Source organism: Salvia splendens, chromosome 19, assembly GCF_004379255.2.
Source record: "Salvia splendens isolate huo1 chromosome 19, SspV2, whole genome shotgun sequence".
Taxonomy (NCBI): Eukaryota; Viridiplantae; Streptophyta; class Magnoliopsida; order Lamiales; family Lamiaceae; genus Salvia; species Salvia splendens.
In genome coordinates, this window is record NC_056050.1 from 21,841,878 (window position 1) to 21,865,111 (window position 23,234).

The following is a 23,234-nucleotide window of genomic DNA, read 5'->3' on the forward strand; positions in this document are numbered from 1 at the left end:
GGTTCAAAGCCAAAAACTACCTATTCTTATACTTATATATCTCATGAGGATTGAGCTTGTGTCTGCATGCATATGCATTTGGCTTTTTCCACTCATGTGGTGGATTATTGGAATCTTGAATTTAAGATGCTCGGTCAACGAAATTTGACCAATAAAAATGTGACGAGACATTTAATTTTGAGAAATTAAATGATATAGCGTCAATCTACGTTCCGCGTAGATGACCGTAGTATATTCATTTTTTCAAATCCGATTCTCGGTGAGTGAGAAAAATTGGATTAAAGTTGGTCACATTGTAGCTTTTAATAAAGCTATGAAATTAAAGTTTAGAGAGTAATTAACTAGTGTTAATTATCCCACATAGGAGATGAGACACATCTTTAAATGTGTATTTATTAAGTGACCTTACTACACTTAATAATTATAGTGGACTAAGATGGGATGAAGAGCCCACACGCGCGCCGAGCCGAGCCGAGCCGCGCCCGTGCCCTTGCCCTTGGATCTTGATGACAGCTATCAAGGCTGAGATGACCCCTGCAGTGGACTAAGCATATAAATAGGCTAGTCATTTCTTGCATCAACAGAACATACACATATATTTCTTGCATCAACAGAACAGAACTTACTGTTACAACATTGGTTGAGTGTCGCATATATTTTCGTATAGAAGGCCTTCACATACTACATAAGTAGCATTGCAGCCAACAAACCATTGATCTAGTAAGATAGCACCTTCAGCAGAGAGAGCCTCAGAAACCTATGAATACACATTTGATGCAGTTTCCTTAAAATGATTTAAAAACAGTTTAAACAAGGCGATAACATTGGAGAAGAAACAGAGACAATAGACTCGACCAACTGTGAGCCTACCTTATTGAGAAGCTCAGCTGGTACATCTATATCAGCATAAAAGGTTTGACTGGAAAAGGATGGCGAAGTGGAGAGTCTTTTTCTCTCCCTCTCTGGAAACTGGGAGCCAGGAGCTCCACAGAAGTCGGATTGTTTAGTATGCTTCAGCAAACCAGAAGGCAGACACGAATTTTCTGCACCAGAGCTCTGATCAAGCCGTTTGAAGTCGATAATTGCTAAACCATCATCTCCAATGCTATTAACACTGTACACTGTTTCTTTCAGCCTAACTGAAATGAAACTAGTGATTATCACCCATTACTGTAGCTCAAACAGAATGCATGTATAGAGAATATTGCATAAACCAGGTCCGAGACGCATAATACATGCTGATATTTTATTATGTAAAAGACAGATAAATGGAAACATTACCATTCCTCTTGACACTATCCACAAACCACCCAATTGTTACCGGGAGTAAACCCTTAGTAGTTCCGTGTTGCATAGCGTGCTCAAACTTACGTCCATGAAAGCTGTAATAAATGTTTTAAGTGTAACAGTTTAGCACAAGGTAGTTTGATGTGAGATTCACAAAAATCAATCTATTGTTGCTATCTCATTGAAAGCTGAATACAATTGAAAATGAATCAGATGATATAACAGCGTTACTGAACCTAAATACTAAAACTTGCACTAACAATTAACAAAGGATATCTGAACCACCAAGTGGGTGCAGTGAGGATGGAGATGAGGACTATATTGACCTCCCAATCTCACCGTTGCTTCCTTGTTTCTACACATTAAAACAATAAATGAGAAGATAAAATCTGTACTGAATTATTAACAGAACATAAGTAATTCTTCACAATGGGAGCACACTGTATGTAGATCCATAAAAGGTTTACCTACTGTGCCTATGTACACATTACATGTAAAAACTGGTTACGTTTAGTTTAGAAGCTCCACGCTCTGTCTCTGGTAACTACCCTTTCTATGCCACCACATTCAGATTACATCATTAACATAGACATCTCAGTAAGTTGGATTACTATAAATATTGTAGAACAATTGACACCGAATAACGAAACAGCATGATTCATCAGAGCAAACTAACCACAGCAAAACCAAGCTTGATTAACCATCATAAAGGGATTGAACTCGCCACTTGCTTCTTCTTTATAGAATGCTAAACTTCCAGAATAGCAAATATAATGTACCATCATAGACATTACCTGCTACAAAACTAAGCACCAACAATCACAATACTGACACAATATACATATGAAATGCAGCATTAAAAAAATTTAGCATTGTGCAATACCTTTAGAGAGCCCCGTCACGCAAATGACAAGGCCGGAGAAAGGACCTTTCCTTTTCACAGTTTAACTGGAGTTTCAGACGGAGGCTCCAAAGAAAATGTGGGGATTCCTCTGAATGAGGAAGAAAAATCCATGAACAGCATGAATCACCTCCACCCTCGCTCCCCCAATTCCACCCCCATGTTTTTTCTAAATCATTCAATCAACTAAGGCAATACACCTCTATAATCACAACTTATCTTTTCATATGAAGCTCAATCACAAATTCAGCTTAATGCATTAAAAGGAGGGAAAATTAAAAGAATACATATCAGCATTTATCATATGGTATCATAAATGGAGGGGGGTTTTATACAAAAAGAGGGTCAATGCATCTTAATTTTCACACAGAGAGAACACGCGATGCTTAAAAATCATTTCAAAAATCAATCTTTTTTCAAGTAAAAGAGAGAAAGGCAAAGCATGAGGCAATAGAAAACCACAAACATTTACCTTCACAAACGCATGGAATGATATGAAGTGAAATAAAGAGTTAAAGCAGAAACTTCCATGAAATTGTGATTATGTGCTCAGCTCCACTTCTCTTTTCCTTTTAGAGCATCCGCAGCGGTCGAAGGACGGCGTCCGTCTGTCCGTGCCAGCGGCACGGCACCCGCTGTCCGCGCTCTCGCCGCTGCTCGATACATCGAACAAGTCCGTGCCAGCTAGCAGCTGACGTGTCCTCCTCTGATTGGCCAACGGCAATACCATTGGCAATTTTTTTAAAAAATAAATAAATCAGATTTTAATTAAAAAATCCGATTAAAAATAAAAAAATATTTTCCCGTTTCCCAAAAAATTATATCCGTTTTCTCCCAACTTTTAATTTATTTTTCAATTTTTTTCCACAAAAATTCATATTTTCATATATAAATACCCCCACTTCCACACAAAAAATTTCACACCACACAACACAATTCTCATCTAAATTCTCTCATTTCCATTCTTCGATCGCATGTGGCAATGATACGGGGTCTCCAAAGAACATTGGGGGTAGAGCCGGATGAATAGTCTTCTACGGGGTATTTTTAGCCTTTAATTATGTAATTTTTATTTTTAGGATTTTAACTATGTAATTTTTATTTTTAGAAGTTTAATTATGTAATTTTTAATTTTTAGGATTTTAATTATGTAATTTTAAATTTTTAGAATTTTAATTATGTAATTTTTATTTTTTTTATAATTAATAGTATTCCGGTTAATTTTAATGCATTTTAATATTGTGGCAATGTTTTTATTTAAATTGAATAATAGAATGATGTGACCCTTGAACTTGTTCTTGCGGAAGAGCACGAACGTGGGTGTTGTGCTCTTGCCTAAGGACATGGAGTAAAAGTGGATCCGGGCCCACGTCCTTGCTCGTTGGCAAGAGCACGGATCCTTTACCTTTTTCAGAAGGTTCAACAAGTGGGAATTGGCGTGATCAGTAAAAATCACTTTATATTCCTCTCTCTCTGTAAAAATTTGCAGGGCGCCATGGAATTGGCGTTTTGCCTTTGATTTCAACTGTTTGCTTAAATCTTCAACGAACTCTGGCTATGTGATTTTACTACTGTTACTACTCCCTTCGTCCCATGAGGCGTTTCTTTTCGCCATGGAATTTAAGAAAATTGTGTTTACTGAGTTGAATAAAATAGAGGAGAGAATAAAGTAAGAGAAAAAATAAAGAGTAAAGTAGTTGAAATTAGATATTTTGTTTTTAGCCAAAAATAAAAATGACTCAAGTAACTTGGGACCACCAAAAAGGAATACTACACAAGTAACTTGGGATAGGGCTGGGTCGATACGATATATCGTATCGAAAACGTTGTATCGTGTATCGTATCGAAAATATCGATATGAAATAATTTCATATCGTTATCGTATCAAAAGTTTCGATATATCGAAGTTTCGATATATCGAACTTTCGATATGGATAATATCAATATCATTATCGTATTGATATTTCGATATATCGTACCGAAATTCGATGTTAAAAACGATATATCAAAGATCGATACGATATATCAAAGATCGATACGATATATCGAAATATCGTTATCGTATCGAATACCTGTATATCAAAAAATATAATTTCAGAACTGAAAAATAACACAAAAATTAATAAAACTTCAACACAATACAATAAATAGTGTTCTTATATCCATAATCAAAATACAAATCCTAATTCTAAATCCTATTAGGGTTTCATATTTATATTTTCTAAATATATTAATGAATTTATATATATTTATAATTTTAAACTTCAATATGTATTGAATTTCAATATGTTTCGATATATACGATATATATCGTATCTTCGATACAAAATGATATATCGAAAATATCGATATATATCGTATATTCGATATAAAACGATATATCGCGATATAAGGAAATTCATATCGTTATCGTATCGAAAACTTACGATATGAGATCGTATCGTATAAAAAATTACAATATACCGAACATTCGATAATTTTCCGATATTTTTCAATACGATACGAGCGATATATCATTTTTTCGGTATTTTTCCCCAACCCTAACTTGGGACGGAGGGAGTATTATTTTGTTGAGGTGGGGTCAATTAACAAATAAATAAATTCAAGGAAAATTCAATGTAGAATTATGAGTATTAATAAAAAGGAAAGGAATTGATTTTCCAAGGAAAATTCAATGTAGAATTGGTCACCATAATAATGATTTAATTTGTGAACCTTTATTGGTATTGCAAATTCGTGTTTGCAATTCTATCTACATCAAAGATTTGAGTGTTGCACTTTCATTCAAATGCACTACCTTTTGGTCTTGTGTTTTGTAACCAGTGTTGTGTCATATGGTGATGAATGATGATTAGTATAATTCACACAAGAAAACTAAGGCTCAATTTTACGAATAAAATTTGGGAGATTTTTGGTGTAAATGAAAGTGCAAATTGGGTTGAACATTGATATAAACATATAGGCATGTATCAAAATGGCCACACAATATGTATATATACATACATTGCATGTGAATATGCACTGACTGGCAAAAAGAGGTATTATGAGAGGTGGCCTTGCCTGTTCATAAAAAAGGAAACAGAAGGCAAGTTAAACAACTCAATCACTACTACCATCCAAACAATAAGACTATTACATAACACCACAAAACCATAATCTCTTCGCCCTAAAAGAATATATCCAGCTGCATTGGACAGGAGTAGTCACGTGCAAATGGACACCGGAATGGCACTGCCAAAAACGACACGCCAAAGAGCCCGTACTGCTCTAGCTCATGCCAAAAAAAAAAACCCAACAAAGTGAAACGTGGAAACACCCTTTTAACCAGTTATTGCTTTTTCCTCAAGTTAATCTTTGCCCTAGCGCGGGCCTTCAATTTGTATCCAAATAAAATTGCTGTGAGGCCAATTTTGTCGATCTGTTTCTCCTTTTTGTCGTACAGAGCAAAACAAAAAAAGAGGACGGGTAGTCCTGCAGCAAGCGAAAGGTGACATGAGCTGTTGAACCGTGGTAACTGATAAGTAAAACGATGATTGGATCAGCGCATGAAATCAGGACATACCTATAGCAAAAACATTATGTGCTGAAATTGCTCCAAGGATACTGAGAAGCAATAATGAAAGAACAACCTGTTTCACGAGCAAAAACAAAAAATCTTAAAACTCTCAGCTCACACATCGTTCAAATGCAGGATCATGGCTTCAACAAGTTCAATTTTCGTGCCCTGAAAATTAAATAATGAGTTGTAGCAAAAAAGAGAAATTTACCTTGAAGAAGAGTCTATTGTCATTTCCTTTACAAAGTAATTTGAATTCCCGAGCAGTAGAATTCCATATTGAAACCACAGATAAAGCAAAATGGTGGGAATCAGCTGCAGAGATATGAAATTTTGATCCGGAAATCTTTTCCAGTTTATATCCTAATCTGCAGCAAATATAATGAAAAGTGATTTAGAACACAGCTGATACTCCACCCAAAGTTTATGAAACATCCGAATAACCACAGCAACAGTTCGCGATTCAGATATTTCTAGTTACTCTACAGTCGATGAAGTTTAGCAAGATAATTAACAAGCATAAGCGAAAAAGAAAGTAAGCATGTATCTACATTTTTTCGGGTAGTTTTCCATGGACAAAGAGGAAGACTGATCCCGTCAATAGAAGCTTGGAAAGTGAAGTTATGAAGGTCAATCCAGTGGCTATAAAATTATAGTAAAATGCAGCTAAGAACGCCAGTACAGTGAGTGTCAGCTTTATGTCCCTCCAAAGTAGTGCTTCAGCAACTGCAAAAGTCACCAAGATCAGGTTTATGAAATGCGTATGATATGGAGTTAAAGGCGGAAGTAAAACAAGAACTGGAATTCAATATAAAAGAACAATCCTCCAAAGAGGCCAAGATAATCCTCCGAAGAGGCCTACGGTTGATACCGTCCTAATACACTTTATTTTCCCAGATATCTAGCTCTTCTAAAGAGGAGCTATTTATAAGGATCAACCTATAGATAAACAAAGAAACAAATCCTCAACATTTAAAGTAACCTTTCAACAATCTCCACAATAATGAAAATAATCTCAAGAGATAATGGAGATCATTAGCTTGATCTCTATCAATTGTAATCTTCAACAATCTCCATAATAATGAAAATAATCTCAAGAGATAATGGAGATCGTTAGCTTGATCTCTATCAGCGTATTAGCTCCATATCAAATACTCTGATCAGGTTGTTGATCGTGCTATATACTATCGGGTTAGCACCTCACAAGATGAATCTATCAGGAATAGCAATATCAAAAGCAAACATATATATATGACATTTTATATTTGGACCACATGACAAAAAGAATGATAATCCGACAAAAGGAACCACGATAAAATATGCAGAAAGTGCATTATAAATTAGGAAAAAATTTAGAGTACATGATAACAAAGAAGAGGATTTCCATGAGCAGGAACCAAGAGGCACTATCGGACTCAAAATAAAACCACAGAAAAGAAGCAAAAAAGTGACACTCCACTCTACAAGTTAAACCTAAGGCTAACATAATAATCGAAATCAGAGAGTTTCACTATAATATACTCAAGTAGATTAATCTGTTTTCCCCTCAGGTAATTCCACAAAATTTGTCCAGTTTTATCCTTTTAAGTGATTCAAATTATCATTCTAGCCCTTTGCTCCTTAAATCTAAAAAAATGGAGACATAATGGTCACATCCTGATTCGACAAATGCTAACAAAGTTAATATATTATGCAAGATAAGGCTGGGTCGTCGTATATGAATCTAATTCAACAATGATCAGTGATCTATTGCACGAAGTTGAGTAGAAAGCAAAAGATTGGCACCTTTCCCACTGCCAAGAAGTAATTCAGCTTTAGAAGGCCCTTTTCTTTCAATTTGAACACCAGCTCTCCAATGTTGGTATGAGTCAATAGTTCTTCTAATTCCCTCCTGCAGAAAAAAATATCAACTTAGGATCATTAGAAAAAATTAACAAATATACAATTTAACATCTCATGAGGCCGCATAATCTGAGATGACCCTTTCTTTTCTACTGGATAGAGATGGTTGAAAATTCCCAAAGGAAACAACTAGCATACAAACACCTTTGGCATTCATTTCACAAAATTTAATCTAGCTGAAGAAAACTCTAGGATGACTCAACAAAAAAAAATTGATTGAAATGGTACGCACCGTACGCTATCTACCCACCCCTTATATTAAACTATCCTATGGCAAAAGAAAGTAGGTTAACTCATCAAATGTCCATGCCTAACAGACCTGTAGAGGTACAATCGGGGTGTAGCCAAGAAGGTCATTTGCTTTTGAACAATCAAAGGTTCTGCTGACAGACAGAAGTCGAACTCTTGAAGGTATCAACTGTGGTACCTTCATTCCAAAAGGTGCAAATATTTTATACATTAACTCTTCCATATGCGCAATTGGCATCACAAGGAAGGCAGGAACTTTGGTTCTTGGCCTGCATGGACAACATCAGAAATTAAGGTACCATGTATTGCTTGTCGCAGAACATAAAAATAAGCAGTAGCCCAGGGAAGGGTTTGTGGTAGAACCATGCACAGAAAAATCTAAATAAACAACAAAGCAAAAAAATAATCATAGAAAAAGCAAATTTCAATGATAAAATCAATATGATTACGGCTAGCCTCCAGATACATGTCTGACTATAGCAAAAGCGCAAAGTCCACAACAAAAGAGCTTGCTCAAAAACATTTGTTGGTTTGACTGGTAATAATAGACCATTGTAGGAAAAATTCAGAAATTCTGTAAGCATGAGATTCAGGTTGCACCCTGATAGATTCGATTGAAGGTTTTGAAATGTTATAAGAATACAAGAGGATAGATATTTGATAACTGCTTGGAGGGGTGAGCTCGATATTTGATACAAAAGTACCTTTCGTAGCCAAGACCTTCCAGAATGATAGAGACGAACTCCCAAAATTTAAGTGGTTCCCCATTGGTAATGAAATATACCTGCAAGCACGACCTTGCAATTAAAAAACTATGTCACCATGGTTTTCATCCTCAGTCAATAAAACAACCTTATGTGCAAATCTTCTTGTTAAATCAAATGAGCTAGCACTAAAGTAAAATCTCAAAAATCTTATGCACTTGAAATATATACCCCCAAGCAGAACAGTTATAAATTTTAAAAAGTACATTATCCAATGCATATACAGACAGTGGGGGAAATTTGGCCCAATGTGTTAGAAAATGCATCGTGCTTCAGTGGGATCAGAACATAAATATGACAAATTCCGGGAAGTTATTTATAATGCTGCATAAAATTATTTAATCCAAATTTATATACGTGCTTTTACTTCAGGCAAGACAACTAGAATTGCAGCATGGGTTTTGTTAGTATATATTGAATTAATACCAAGTAGAAGATGATAACATGAACACCACAAACCAATTATTTGGTCTCTATAAACACCTACTTTCTTTGAGACTCAATAACCATCCTTAAGCTTGCATGTAAGCAGACTCAGTAAGTAAGATAATTTAGTAGTTTAACAAACTTAAGCATTTGAACTACAACAAAGGGCTTATTCTGGTCAGCTGGGACCTGCAATAAAATCACAAATGAAAATAAAAATCTACCTGTCCAGATGCTTTATCTGCTGTTGCCCCTCCAGATGCCAAAGCTCGCTCGGCACAAATGTGAGCATGTGCAACATTCTCCACATAGGTAAAGTCATACATGTTCTTACCATCTCCAATGATGAACTGGACACTCCACACATCAAAGAAGTTAACAGATTTTGATTTTGAGATTTTGATAATTCATTATGAACTAAATGTCATTGCACACCAATGTAATATCAGATCAGTTTCAGAATCTGAGGATTACAGAAAAACGAATAAAAGATAGGCAATCCGCAGCAACATTTTTATATGAGCTAAAATGAATTCATGACCACAAACTTCTCAGTCCCAATGCTCAAGCAGAAGCAGGCTGTATAACAGAATTACTACAAAATGTAAACCCCAATACACAGAAATGAGTCACAGGGTTCCTTTTATTAGTCTCATGCATAATAAAGTTTCCGGTATCTAATCATGGAGGAGCAAGAATCGACATATGGATAGAAAAAGCCAGTACTTGTAGTTACCTTTAATTTCCCAGACCTTGCTGCAGAAACTAATGATGGAACAAACAACCTATCACCAGGGCCAAATATACTACTAGGTCGAATGCAGCATGTTAGAAGTCCGTTTGAACCATTTGAATGGATAACTAGGGATTCTCCTTCAGCTTTTGTGGCAGAGTACGAATCATAGTGCTGAAGATCAATACAATATTTCGAGATTTAGATATGGTTTAGATGAGTGTAACCCATGAAGTAGCCAAGCAATATCAAACTTCGGCATTCACAAGATTTGTTTGAATAAGGTATAAAAGACTAATCAGTCAGGGAGGGGGATGCATTCATATTATTGAAATAAAGAAATGTTGTCAGCTATGATACAAATATCGCGTCTAGCTCAGAAATATCACACAGATAAAAAACCATTTCGAAAATGCATAACCCTTCCATTACCTTAGCAGGATAGGGTAATGATTCATTTCCATTAGATATTCCATGGACTCCATCAAAGACAACACTTGGGGAACTTGTATATACAAGCCTTTTAATTTTCAGCTTAGAACATGCATCAATAATGTTCTGGGTTCCTGTTAGACATGTATACAGACAAAGTTAAAGAGTACACGCGGCAGCTGTAGTGAAGAATTAGATGCATACAAGGAATACCCAAAAAACACTTACTTTTGCTAATGTACACAATGCCCAGAAAACTAACCTTGTACGTTGACAGAATAATGTATCCGATGGTTATTAATGGATGAATCCGGAGCAGCCATATGGAATACAACCACAACTCCTATGCAAGCTGCAATAGGGATGAAGCTGACTGGAATTATTCCAAACAACACTATATACTCAACTTAAAAATAAAATAAACTGAAGCCCAGTATGTCAACGAAGAAGTGTGCAAGGGATAAAAATGAATTACTACATGATAACAGATTCTTAGATGCGCATCACAAATTCTAGGCTTCTATGGTCTCACACAATCAGCCGTACAAGACTTCTAAAAGATGTAGGACAAGGGCATGACCATAACTATCTATTACTAACAAGTAACAACTTCTCAACAAGTAAACGGTATTAAATGTCAATGAATCACTTTCTATGTTAATGAAGAAATGCACAAGTAATAAAAAGAATTGCATCATAACAGATTCATAGCAAGCATATTCTATTTCCAAAGCTGAATGCTGCTGGATGTGCACTGTGCATCATTGATAAAAAAAGTTGGGAGTACACAATGTAGGATAAGAATTCCGTTGTGAACCAAGTAAACGGATGGTGATCAGCCGTGGAACTGAAAAGGAAAGCCATCCATTAGGAGAAGTTCGTTTGAACACAACAAAATCAACTTCTCATATTAAACTTCAGCATCAATCCACGCCCCATCAAATTCTTAATCCTGATAAAGTTTGACTCGTGATGTGTCATTACAAGGAGATAGAAATTGTCAACCAGCTCTAGTTCTCGACTTCTCGTCATATTCTACTTCACTTCAAACTTGCTTAATGGTTCATAAGACAATCCAACGACATCCATAATGATCGTAAGCTGGATAAACATGTGAAGCAAGCTCCAGTATTGCATATTTTTCAACTCAGCTAAATCATGCGAAGTCTGATGAACTACACTAGTCCATTCCAACAAAATCATAAACAAACAAATAACCAACCCTTAAACGCTTGTGCTTTGTCGCGAAGATCTACAGACACGTAGTCGGCACGGCCAGACTTCAGAGCTTCGCCGAGAACCCCATTCTCCTCGTCGCTGTCGAGCTCGATGGTGGGCCACAAATCCGCAATGCGAACCGAATACATGCCGTATCTGATGAGCATCACCACCAGATGCCGCGCCGCAAATCCCCTGCCGCCGGTCACCACGCACCACTTCTCTTCGCCGCCCATTTTCCCGGCGCTGAGTACCAAAGCGACGTCGTATCAGCCGAAAACAGCTGGAATTAAAATGTGTAAACTGAATCATCAGTCAATTGCTGATAACGAACTAATCGAATTTGCATTGCTACTGAAATTGAAAGGGAAATTTGGATGGATGGCTGGAGATTTAACCTGGATCTTCGAACTGACAATGCGATCGATTGATTAACGAATTGAATTATGAAATTGAAACACAAAATTACACATTATCAGAATAAAAAATTATAATTTGAAAGACTCAAACCATAACGTGGCCGTTCATCTCCCACAATCAATATAAAAATTTGGAATATACTGAAAAGGCGTGGGGAACATCATGAAAATACTTTAAATTATAAAATTAAACAATTTCCCTCCATTTATCTCCTGCTTAAATTTGAAAATAAGAGTTCTATAAACAATCTGCAGTCCTTCCTCGAGCTCGAACACGTAATCAATGGCGCCCCCTTCCAAATCAAAATTCAACACTATTTCCCCATCCTCTTCAAAATTTCTCAATATCGCATTGGATGATGACGATTTCCAAGAATACCCTTCCCCATCTCCCTCCGCCGCTCCCAGAACCAGGTCAATCCTGCCGCTTAAACCAAGCAATTTGAGGGCTAATCGCCCATCGAAACCGCTGAAAAGACGGAAACCGGCGAATCTCGAGAAGGAAAATCGTAACTTTGCTGAAGCAGATTCAGATTTGGGTTGTGGGCTGGACTCAATCGAACCGACACTTGATTTGTTGAATGATAAAAGAGTTAGCTATTGCACTCGCGCTGATAATGTGGTTGAGTCGAGAAATTTAGAGCCAATCAGAGAAGATGATGAAGTAAACTGCCGCGAAGAAGCTTCGGAAGGAAGCTCGCGGCTCGATGTGCTGCTCAAGCTTTGTGCTGATGTGGATGAGACGGGTAGTGATGGCGCTGGCGATGATTTGAAATGTGATGTTGTGATTTCATGCCCTCTCTGTGGGGCTGATTTATCGGAGTTGAGCGATGATGAGAGGCAGATTCACACAAATGAGTGCCTGGATAATGTGGAGGCCCCTGCTGATGTGAGAAATTTTGCTTGTTTTCTTTGATTTGTGTAGCTTTTGTTATATATGTGTGCTGTTTTTTATGCAGTTTTGATGTGTTATATTTAGGTTTATTTGATCCTAATGTGTGGCTGTGCCAATCTAAAATGTGATTTATTGTGCCTTTGAAACCTGAGGTGGAAGAAATACTCGGTTTATGATGTTGTGGATGTGTTAGAGAGGTATCAACTTGCATTTGCAATATTCAGAATTCATAGTGGAGGTTGAGGCTGCTACTATAGTTGGATGGTCTAAGCTAACAGAAAACATGGCTTTGGGCGTAATAACTAAATCGAAAGGATTCTTATTTCATACACAAAATAGAGTTCAATGTATCATTAGGTGGCTTCTTATTGTAACATTTTGCAGGAAAAAGATGTTACGAATGAATTGGGTTCTAAGTTGGAGATACGGGTTCATATTTGGATCTGTTCCTCAATTGATAACTGCCATAGATATAGTTTTTATCTGAGATTAACATAATGTGTTTCAGGTGGCTGCCGGTGATGATGACGCAGGAGCTTATCGGTGTCCTGGCCAAGTACTCGATGGTTCTCCTCTAAAACCTGTGACAACTGATGTGGATGTTTCTCCAGTTGTAGAGTGGCTACGCAACTTGGGCCTTGGAAAATATGCAGAAATTTTTGTAAGACAAGAGATTGACTGGGATGCACTTCAAACACTGGAAGAAGAGGTTTGTACTGTTTCTTGATTGTAGCTGCTGGCATTTTTTATGCTTTGTGGTAGGGCCTTTATATGGTTCTTGCACTTGGGAATCACTGAATTATTAACTGCATTCTCTAGAAATTTGCTATAGGACAATTGTTTCTTTGGCATTATATAGATCAAATTATATAATGCAATGACAATGATAATGCAATGATACTAAATTGTAAAACTGTATTATGGCTATTGCACAAGAAATGTAACATTATGAAAAAGGCAGGACAGCGGGAATATAATTTGGAATTGTGCAATCAGTGTTAGTATAAATGTTCCTGCTAAAACATGAAACAAGCTGCCAAACGAAACCATCAAAGGGATTTCATAAATTCAAGTCTTCAGCTTCAAACTCATGTGTGAATCTGTGATGTAGTGCTGCATTAATATTTTGGAGATAATTTGACTTATCAGTGAAATTGATTCTCAATCTGTCAATCTGATGACATAATACATATGATTTTACAAACTTGTTTTTTAATGGAGTAGTATATATTTCAACCTGCGGATATGCCTTCCAATATGCAAGAATAGATAAATTATACTATATGAACATATAATTTTTGTGCAGTAATGAAATAGTGTAAGCATGCTTAGGAATTTTAGTTTTTGATAGACAAGTACTCCTACCTTTTGCAACATGGGCTGATGCCATGCCCCATGCATTAGGTGCTTAGGCTTACCAAGTTGGTACCTATATGGATATTTCTTCATCATTTATACACTAAAGAATCAATTGTCTTATTGCAGGATCTGTGTCACATTGGCATTACAACACTTGGTCCAAGGAAAAAAATTCTTCATGCTCTCAGCAAGCTAAGGAGTGACTTGACCAGGACGGTGGAACCAAAGACAAATCCCTCAGGAAGTGTACCAGATGAAACTAAACTAGGCATGAACAAGTTAATAACAGATTTTTTTTCGGGTCCTCGCCCTGTTAAAAGAGCTGAAACTGGTACTAATGGACAAAGTAGTGTTCCGAGAAGTAAGGCAAATACTAGCAATACGAGAACAGAAAAGAAAGATCATCTAAGAAACGGGAAACAGAAAGATGTTCCTTCGTGGTGTGGCATTCCTGGTACACAATTTCATGTGGTAAGTTTTGCTTTCGACTTAGTTATTCTGCAATTCTTTTATTGATAGTTAGTATGAGTTGATAGTGTAGGTGAGATATTAATTTTGAGTTCATATTATAAATTCATCCTAATGTTAAGCTTCATATATTTTGCAGGATGGCTTTAAGTATCTAAGAAGGGATTGTTCTCATTATTTTCTCACTCACTTCCATTTAGATCGTAAGTCCTAGTGGATAAAGTTAAAGAAATATTAGTAGAATATGACATTGTTTGACTTGATTTAGCTTGTCAATTTCTGCACAATAGAAATGTCCAATTGTAAGTTATATGAATAGGGATACATGCGAAAAATACATATAGGTGAGAATCATAGTGCATTAGTGCTCATGCTGATGCATTAAGTATTATAAACTGCAAGAATCACCTTTAACTTGAAGCAAGCAAGGGTGATAAAATGAACAAGGCTTAGATGATTGAATGCTTGTCTGTTGAAAAATTTGAAGGACTCAAACAACCTTACGCCACCCACTTTATTGAAATTTGTAATTATTTGGAAGAAGGGGAGTTACTTAAGACATTATGTTGCCCTTCTATATGCAGATTATCAAGGACTTACGAAGTCCTTCAGTCATGGAGTGATATATTGCTCCCTAATTACAGCAAAGCTAGTCAATCTGAAACTTGGAATTCCATGGGCTAATATTCAAGTTTTGCCTCTCCGCGAAAAGATAAATATTGCAGGCACGAATATAACTTGCTTTGACGCTAATCACTGCCCTGGTGCGATCATAATATTATTTGAACCACCTAATGGTAAGGTGTGTACAAAAACTATTGAAAAACATCTCTTTTAGTTTTAGTGTTTCTCTAAGTTAGGTTCTATTCATATTGCAGCCTGTATTACACACTGGTGATTTTCGATTCTGTGAGGAAATGACAGAGCTGTTCAATTTTCAAGCTTGTCCAGTCCACACTCTCATCCTTGACACAACCTACTGCAATCCCCAGGTAATAGATGCTGAAAGCTAAGAACTATTTTTGTTCCTAATTATATGTATAGAGTCAATGTGGCTTCACATTTACTTGAACCCTTTTGTACTTTTCAAAGACGAGTATCATCTAGAAATATCGATATGTCAAACATAACATATGTTTCAGAAATTGATCCTTACCTCTAAGAATCTTCTCTGTGGCACATAGATCCCATTCATATCAGGGTCTTTTTTCATCCACCCACCTACTCTATTGCAACATGACGTGTGGGATTGTATTTGTACGTATCTTCTCCTAGCATTTGCTACTTCTATATCCTGGTAAAATGATGATTGCTTCTTGTCCACTTTTGTAGTATGACTTTCCGAAACAGGAGGCCATAATCCAGTTTGTCATTGATGCCATCCGAGCTGAAGCTTTCAACCCAAAGACCTTGTTTCTAATTGGCAGCTATACCATTGGTAGGTGTCTGTCTACAATAATACGAATTCAGCAAACAGTTATTTTGTCCATTTGTAACCTATGATCTCAACTCATCCAAATCACCAAATTGTGCCATACTTTGGTTTGAGACAGGAAAAGAAAGGGTGTTTCTAGAGGTTGCTAAAGCACTGCACAAGAAAGTCTACGTCACTGCTGCAAAACTACGAATCTTGGAATGTCTTGGATTCAAACAAGAAGATATGCAATGGTTCACCACAAATGAACAGGAGAGCCATATTCACGTCGTTCCCATGTGGAGTATTGCCAGTTTCAAGAGACTAGACCATATGGCTAAACATTACATGGTAGTGAAAATGGATCTCATAAATATTCAGCCTGTTTTAACACATGCTTATTCTTGCAGTTACACTTACATGAATATTTTCTTGAATGTTGTAGGGTCGGTTTAGTCTGATAGTTGCATTTTCGCCTACTGGTTGGTCATTCGGGAAAGGAAAGAAGTCGACTGGGAGAAGGTGGCAGAAGGGCACCATGATAAGGTCAGAATTTCGTACAAATCCATTCTGTTTGACAAAACATCTCGCATTCTAACTTGTGTTACGATGTTTTTATACTTGTTCAGATACGAGGTACCATACAGCGAACACAGCAGCTTCATGGAGCTGAAGGAGTTCGTAAAATTGATATCTCCTGCAAACATCATCCCGAGCGTGAACAATCACGGCCCAGATTCGCAGAATGCAATGGTATCCCAACTCTTGTCTTAACCAAACTCCAAAATCAATGTGGTAAGCAAACGCATATAAACATAAGTGCTGCATAATTATCCTACTTCATTGAAATACAGAGACATGTATATAATCAGTTAAAATCTACGTTGTTATCCTATCTAAATAAGGTACGTCGATGCCAACTTAGTTTTAATCAATATTTAATAGTTGTTATCCTATCTAAATAAGGTATGTCGATGCCAACTTAGTGTTAATCAATATTTAATAGTTTTAATTATAAATAGATCATATAACACGATTTATGCTGAAATAAATATGCATCTAATGTAAGACTAATATAATATTTGTTTATTTATTTGAAAATAATCAAAATTAATTAGAAAATTTCAACAAAAATACTCCTATATAAAATTTTTAGTAGTATCAAATTTTTAGTCAACGTTATAATATTTAATCACAAGCAATTATAACAACTGAACTAAGGCTAAATAGAATAGCTCTTATTTTTCCATCATGATTAATATTATTTTTTTTGTACTTCTTCAATTCAGCTGAATATTATATTAAATAACAAAAATTAATAGTTTTAATCAATATTTAGAGTGTACATAAATTAATAATATTAATTAAAATAATTTATTGATATTTAAAAATCTAAATTTTAAATTTAATTTTATAAAATTAAATCTAATATTGAAATAAAAAAAAAAAAGTGAAGGATGACAAAAAGGAAGAAGAAGATAATTTTGAATAATATCAGATTTAGTACATTATTGAAATAATATCATATTGAAACAGTTAAAATGTGAGTGAAATGAGTTAGTGGAATGTATGGTCCACTTACCAAATATAGTAAAAGCGAAATGAGTCATTTATTGGCGAACGAACGAAAAAGGAAAAATGAGACATTTAATGGCGGACGGAGGGAGTATTTCCTAAATAAGAAATGGGTCATCTTGGTTGGGACAGATGAAAAAGGAAAGTGAGTCATCTTCGGTGGGACGAAAGGAGTACTAGTTTTATAATTTTAGGCTGCCCCAAAATTAGACAAAGTCTAAATAAGGAAAGTTTTTAGTCAATTACACACCACTAATAATGTGGGCCTTACAATCCACTAATACTACTCTCACTACCTTCTCTCTCTCTCACTCACATTCCTCTCTTACTTTATCAATTGCACATTAAAATCCATGTCATTTATAAGTTTGTCAATTTTTTTTAGGATAGAGGTAGTATTGGTTTTATAATAAAATGTGAGTATAATGATTTAGGTGAATGGTGAGCTCTACTTACTTAGAATGAAAAAGGTAAATAAGACTTGTAAATAGTGAGTATTAAATAGTGAATTTACTTCAACCATTTATACTAAAATCAAACTTAAAAAATATTTTTTATTCACTTACTTTTATGTTAAAAAATTTGAAAAAATAGTTTAAGTGTGTTTTAGTGTAAATTTAAAAATAGATTTATCTTGTTCAGAAACCTAAAATGGATACATTTTACACTACCATTAAAACTATTTTACTACTCTATTTTGATATTTAAAGTAATATTATTAGAGATGGTTGTAAAATTATTTCACTACTCTATTTTGATATTTAGTTGTAAACACGAAACACTAAATATACACAGTACAAGCTGGAATTTCTAGTGACATTGAGTCAATTACAACTAAAATAAAGAACAATGAAGTTTGAAAATGAAATCAATCTAATTTTGAGCTTACGTGCTAGGCATTTCTGGTTCACATAAATATATCCTACTACTCTGAAATAAAAAAAAATTGTGCAAATGGATATAGTGCTATTTTGGAGTTAATATTTTTTAGATTGGTGGTTCAAAACAATTTCTAGGGAAATGCTGAATCTTTTTGTTCCATTGATCTTTGAGTATGATGTATAATTTCCATCGTAGCGGATTTAGGAGGAGAGTCTAAATGTTCCCTATAGACTATGGTATAACAGAGTCTCATTATTCACAAATCTAGTCTTAATAACCGAACTAGAGACCAAATTAGGGCCCTTAGATCTAATTTTTAATGGATGAGATGAGATGATGTAGTGAAAATTTTCGCATTGATTAGGTAGCCAAATTACTTCAACCGAGGGTATTTTTGTCAAATTACATTTATAGTTTATTACTTCATCCAGTAGATTTATTACTTCATTACAATAGTTTATTACTTCATTCCAGTAGATTATTACTTCATTCCACTTTGAATTTTAATTTGTTTAACCTTTTTACAAAATTTAAAGCTAATAGACTATGTGAAGTGTTTTCAAAATGAAGTATTTATTCTTTATTATTATGTCAATGTTAATGAAGTTATAATCTCATTTAATAAGGTAATGGACTGAAGTAATAACTCAATTGAAGTTCAATGAAGTAAAATCTTATTGTGATGAAGTGGTATACTTGTTGAATGAAATAAATGCACATATAAATGAAGTAGTGATCGCTCTTCCTCATATGCTCAAGAATCCCTTAAAGTAATAACCTAGTCGAATGAAGTGATAAAACTATTTGAATGAAGTAATAGAATAGAATAAAATGAAGTAATGATCTAGTCAAATGACGTAATATAGATAGTTAAATAATGAAGTAGTAATAATCTAGGTGAATGAAGTAATAATGTAACTGAATGAAGTAATAGTTTAGTTGAATGAAATAATATATAAATCTAAATAACGATGATTTTTATATTTTTTTCTTCTCCAAATTCGTAGCCAATAACAGTACAAGTTGAATAAAATAATGAAGTACTAATCTAACATAATGAAGTAATATTCTAGTTGAATGAAGTAGTATAGAAATCTGAATAATGACGATTTCCGCACCAAAATGCCTTCAATCAACCGGGATAATTTCCACCATAAATTCTTCAAAATCAATGACCAATTACTTCAATTTAAACACATCATTACATTGCATTGCGTTAGTTAACTAGGTATATTACTCTACCGCTACAGAATCTACAATTGGTAAGAATATGTTATTGATGAATACTACTCCAGCTTGCTAGATTTATACGAGATTCCAAAGCACATCATAAGAATCCATAGGTTTGTGTTTGTTCTGTTGAAGCAAAAAGGTAGGCAAACAGTGAAAAACCGTTCCTATTTACAGAGCTTGCTTCAACAGCCGCCAATTCACCACCGACAACGGCCTCGGCCTCCTAGTCGCAGTCGTCTTCTTCAACGCCCAGCGGGAAATCGCCGCGAGAGAGAGAATTGTAGAGAGATTGGGAAGGTAGGTGTTAGCAAGAAATCAGGAAGAAATCAAGAGGGTGATACGGAATTGATATGCAAGAATATTTACCAAAGATAGAATACAATTAATGTAATTAGGTTTACCTTATTTGTGTAATTTGTAGCCTATATAAGTTGTATAATCTCTGCACATTAAACATATCGAATAGAATGATCTTTGTACCCAATTCTCTACATGGTATCAGAGCAGGAAGAAGCTCTTAGGCTCAGAAAACTCTCATCATAGCCAAAATACCAACCTCGACCCCGGCATAGACCGAACTTACCCGAACCAGAACCAGAAACCTACAACGAAATCATGTCAGAAACAGAGGACGTGAAGAACAATCCAGAACCAGATCAGCCGGCAAAGTTGAAGAACAAAAAGAATGTCACCGTGGCATTCAAGCTCAATGGAAAGAACTACCCGTTGTGGTATCGACTTATGAAAGTCAAGATCGGAGGCCGAGGGGCTTACTCACATATCCGAAACGAACCCCCAGAACCCGGGAGCAAGGGTTATGACGATTGGGAAGAAGACGACTTGGTGGTGTTTTCGTGGATCGTCGACAACATTGAAGACGGGATAATTGCCGACTTCGCACACCACTTGACAACCAAAGCATTATGGGACACCCTCGCAATCACGTTCGAGAATAAAGCAGATAAGTATCTAATATATGATTTGGAGGAAAAAGCAATAACAATCAGACAGGGAGATCTTGATTTAGAGACATATTACCGAAGAATCAACGGACTATGGATTAACATTGACCGATGCCAGAAACAACCCATCACGTGCTGCGATAAGGGCGTGAACCAATACAGAGTCCATTCGAATGAGAAGAGGCTGTTCAAATTTCTGACTGGACTGAACCCAGAATACGACTCAATCAAACGAGAGATCCTCAAAGAGGATCCTTACCCATCAGTCGAAGCTGCTTACGGGTGGGTGAAGACGGAGGCGGCTCGACGAAACACCATGCCACCGGCATCGTCTCCTCCCACCGAAGTCGTCGGCAATTACGCCGGGGATACATCATCTGGGGAAATCAGGATCGGGTTCGCTGCCCAGAATCAACGTCCCTCACCGCGACAAGGACCACCACCGCGACCAGGGAGCTGACAAGATACGTCGAAACTCTGGTGCTCGCATTGTGGCAAGCAAAAACACACGTATGAGACGTGCTTCAAAAGATTGGGGTACCCAGAGTGGTGGGAAGAAAGACAGAGGGCAAGAACCCTTCAATTTCAGGCCAAATTGGCCGTCAGAGTGAACGAGGAAGGAATACCGAAGCAAGGCGGTATCAGCAACCATGGGGGAAACGGTGGACAGGGACAGACCGTGAGCTCAGGAGCTCAACCCAGCGGCGGCAACGTGCGGGGGAGCGGTAATTTCGCCGGACGCACAGAATCGATGGGAGGATCAGACGGAAAGGGAGGCGGAAGTATGAATGGAGGTAAAGGGTTTGGCGTCACGCCAAACCCTAGTTATTTGCCAAATTTTGAATTTCACCCACATAAGTCTCCGGTTTTGCAAAATAGACCCCGAGAAATTTATATTGACCCCCTTGATCCGTATAAATCTGAAATTGACCCCAGCTGTAGTTCTAAATATTATATGGGCCGCTATAGTCTTGAAAATTGCAAATCAGCCCCAATTTTGTGTGACTATATTTCTGAAAATCCGTTCTCACCACTAGAAAAAATTTCCGCTGCATTTCATGTTGATAATATGATTGATACACATGCGAATGGGTGGATTTTTTACTGTGGGGCAACTGATACAATGACCCCTGAGAAAAATGATTTTGTTGATCTAAGTTGTGAAGTGGATAAATCTTATATTAGAACGGCTAATGGGGAATTGATTACTGTAGTCGGATCTGGAACTATTGAGATTTCCCCTACTCTTCGTCTAAAGAACTGCTTATATGTTCCTACATTGTCTCAGAGGCTGATGTCTATTAGTCATGTTACTAAGGAATTGAACTGCACTCTCCTGATGCACCCCGATTTTTGTATCTTGCAGGATATTCAGACGAGGAGGATTCTTGGGCGTGGCACTGAGAAGCAAGGACTCTACTACGTGGACGAGATAGCTCAACATGGTAGTGCAATGCTGGCTCACGGATCCACGAAACAAGAAACTTGGCTTTGGCACCGAAGACTAGGACACCCCTCCCCGGGTTATTTTAAACTACTTTTTCCGAAACTCTCTATTCCTGTTGATTTTTCTTTTGCAACTTGTGTTTTGGCTAAGAGCCACAGACAGCCTTTTAAACCTACGAATACTCGAATGAATTCCATGTTTTCCTTAGTGCATTCTGATGTGTGGGGTCCAGCACCAATTATGGGTGGAAATGGTTTTAAGTATTTTGTGATATTTTTCGATGATTGCACTAGAATGACGTGGGTTTATTTTCTGAAACATAAGTCTGAAGTATTCGACATGTTCACATCCTTTTTCAAACTTATCCAAACACAGTTCCACACTACTATTAAAACTCTTAGATCTGACAATGGGAAGGAATTTGTAAACAGTCTCATGACCCAATTCTGCACAGAAAAAGGCATCATCCACCAAACCTCTTGTCCCTATACACCCGAACAAAATGGAGTAGCCGAAAGAAAAAATAGAACACTCCTTGAAATGACCCGAGCCCTGATGATAGAATCCAAAGTTCCGACCTCGTTCTGGCCCGAAGCAGTCTCCACTTCTATTTACCTCATGAACCGACTCCCTACAAAAATCCTTCGAATGAAGACACCTCTTGATACCTTGTCCAAAATTGCCAAAATCCCAGAACACCTAAACCTCACACCCAAAATCTTCGGTTGTACCGTTTACGTGCTGATGTGTAATTTTAGAGCTTTGATATTATATGCAAGATCAATCAAGTTTAATTAATTAACTCTAATATTACAACAATTCTGCAAGAATACAGTGTCGTTTGCAATACTTCAAGTGTCGATCCACAGGGAAGGGAAAGTTTATTTAACTCCAAAACAAAGGAAAAGCATACTAAAAATGATCTTGATTTGAAGGTTTTGATTTCTACAAATTAAAGATGATCTAAAGCTACAAGGTAACGAAAGACGGACTCTTTGAATGGGGAAATATGTCACTTCAAGTTGCTTACTAGGCTTGTATTGTTCTACACCTATATTAAAATAACATATTCGGGATTAATTAATCAACCTAATCGCGTGCACTGAACATGT

General features: G+C 36.4%; 4 protein-coding genes across 13 annotated transcripts; 2 read left to right on the forward strand and 2 right to left on the reverse strand.

The window, feature by feature from the left end:
• Positions 1–273: 273 nt before the first annotated feature.
• Positions 274–2,717, reverse strand: LOC121778299. 8 transcript variants are annotated; one of them, XM_042175626.1, is made up of 7 exons: positions 2,661–2,717; positions 2,171–2,279; positions 1,564–2,092; positions 1,282–1,384; positions 871–1,139; positions 627–757; positions 274–544 (listed from the first exon to the last, which is right to left on the reverse strand). In XM_042175626.1, exons 3-6 carry the CDS (start codon positions 1,648–1,650, stop codon positions 629–631), a joined length of 588 nt encoding a protein of 195 aa, XP_042031560.1. In that variant the 5' UTR covers positions 1,651–2,092; positions 2,171–2,279; positions 2,661–2,717; the 3' UTR covers positions 274–544; positions 627–628. The 8 variants fall into 8 exon arrangements, with proteins under 8 accessions (XP_042031560.1, XP_042031563.1, XP_042031561.1 ...); XM_042175629.1 differs by having other exon boundaries at positions 1,564–1,840; positions 1,964–2,081; positions 2,171–2,700; XM_042175627.1 differs by having other exon boundaries at positions 1,564–1,840; positions 1,964–2,092; positions 2,171–2,700.
• A 2,438-nt stretch (positions 2,718–5,155) lies between these two features.
• LOC121778525 (3beta-hydroxysteroid-dehydrogenase/decarboxylase-like) lies at positions 5,156–12,008 on the reverse strand. 2 transcript variants are annotated; one of them, XM_042175896.1, is made up of 13 exons: positions 11,867–12,008; positions 11,473–11,714; positions 10,513–10,602; positions 10,251–10,384; positions 9,822–9,992; positions 9,310–9,435; positions 8,600–8,679; positions 7,966–8,164; positions 7,530–7,635; positions 6,296–6,470; positions 5,956–6,112; positions 5,751–5,817; positions 5,156–5,659 (listed from the first exon to the last, which is right to left on the reverse strand). In XM_042175896.1, the coding sequence occupies exons 2-13, from the start codon at positions 11,702–11,704 to the stop codon at positions 5,517–5,519; spliced, it is 1,680 nt and encodes a 559-aa protein (XP_042031830.1). In that variant the 5' UTR covers positions 11,705–11,714; positions 11,867–12,008; the 3' UTR covers positions 5,156–5,516. The 2 variants fall into 2 exon arrangements, with proteins under 2 accessions (XP_042031830.1, XP_042031829.1); XM_042175895.1 differs by having other exon boundaries at positions 11,473–11,751; positions 11,867–12,001.
• A 17-nt stretch (positions 12,009–12,025) lies between these two features.
• Positions 12,026–20,166, forward strand: LOC121778524 (DNA cross-link repair 1A protein-like). 2 transcript variants are annotated; one of them, XM_042175894.1, is made up of 11 exons: positions 12,026–12,776; positions 13,291–13,491; positions 14,268–14,612; positions 14,749–14,812; positions 15,194–15,411; positions 15,488–15,601; positions 15,942–16,047; positions 16,163–16,374; positions 16,469–16,569; positions 16,653–16,818; positions 19,888–20,166. In XM_042175894.1, exons 1-10 carry the CDS (start codon positions 12,171–12,173, stop codon positions 16,795–16,797), a joined length of 2,112 nt encoding a protein of 703 aa, XP_042031828.1. In that variant the 5' UTR covers positions 12,026–12,170; the 3' UTR covers positions 16,798–16,818; positions 19,888–20,166. The 2 variants fall into 2 exon arrangements, with proteins under 2 accessions (XP_042031828.1, XP_042031827.1); XM_042175893.1 differs by lacking the exon at positions 19,888–20,166 and having other exon boundaries at positions 16,653–16,985.
• Positions 20,167–20,328: 162 nt separating this feature from the next.
• On the forward strand, positions 20,329–21,135 carry LOC121779163. The gene has a single exon (XM_042176494.1). It carries the CDS (start codon positions 20,329–20,331, stop codon positions 21,133–21,135), a length of 807 nt encoding a protein of 268 aa, XP_042032428.1.
• Positions 21,136–23,234: the final 2,099 nt, after the last annotated feature.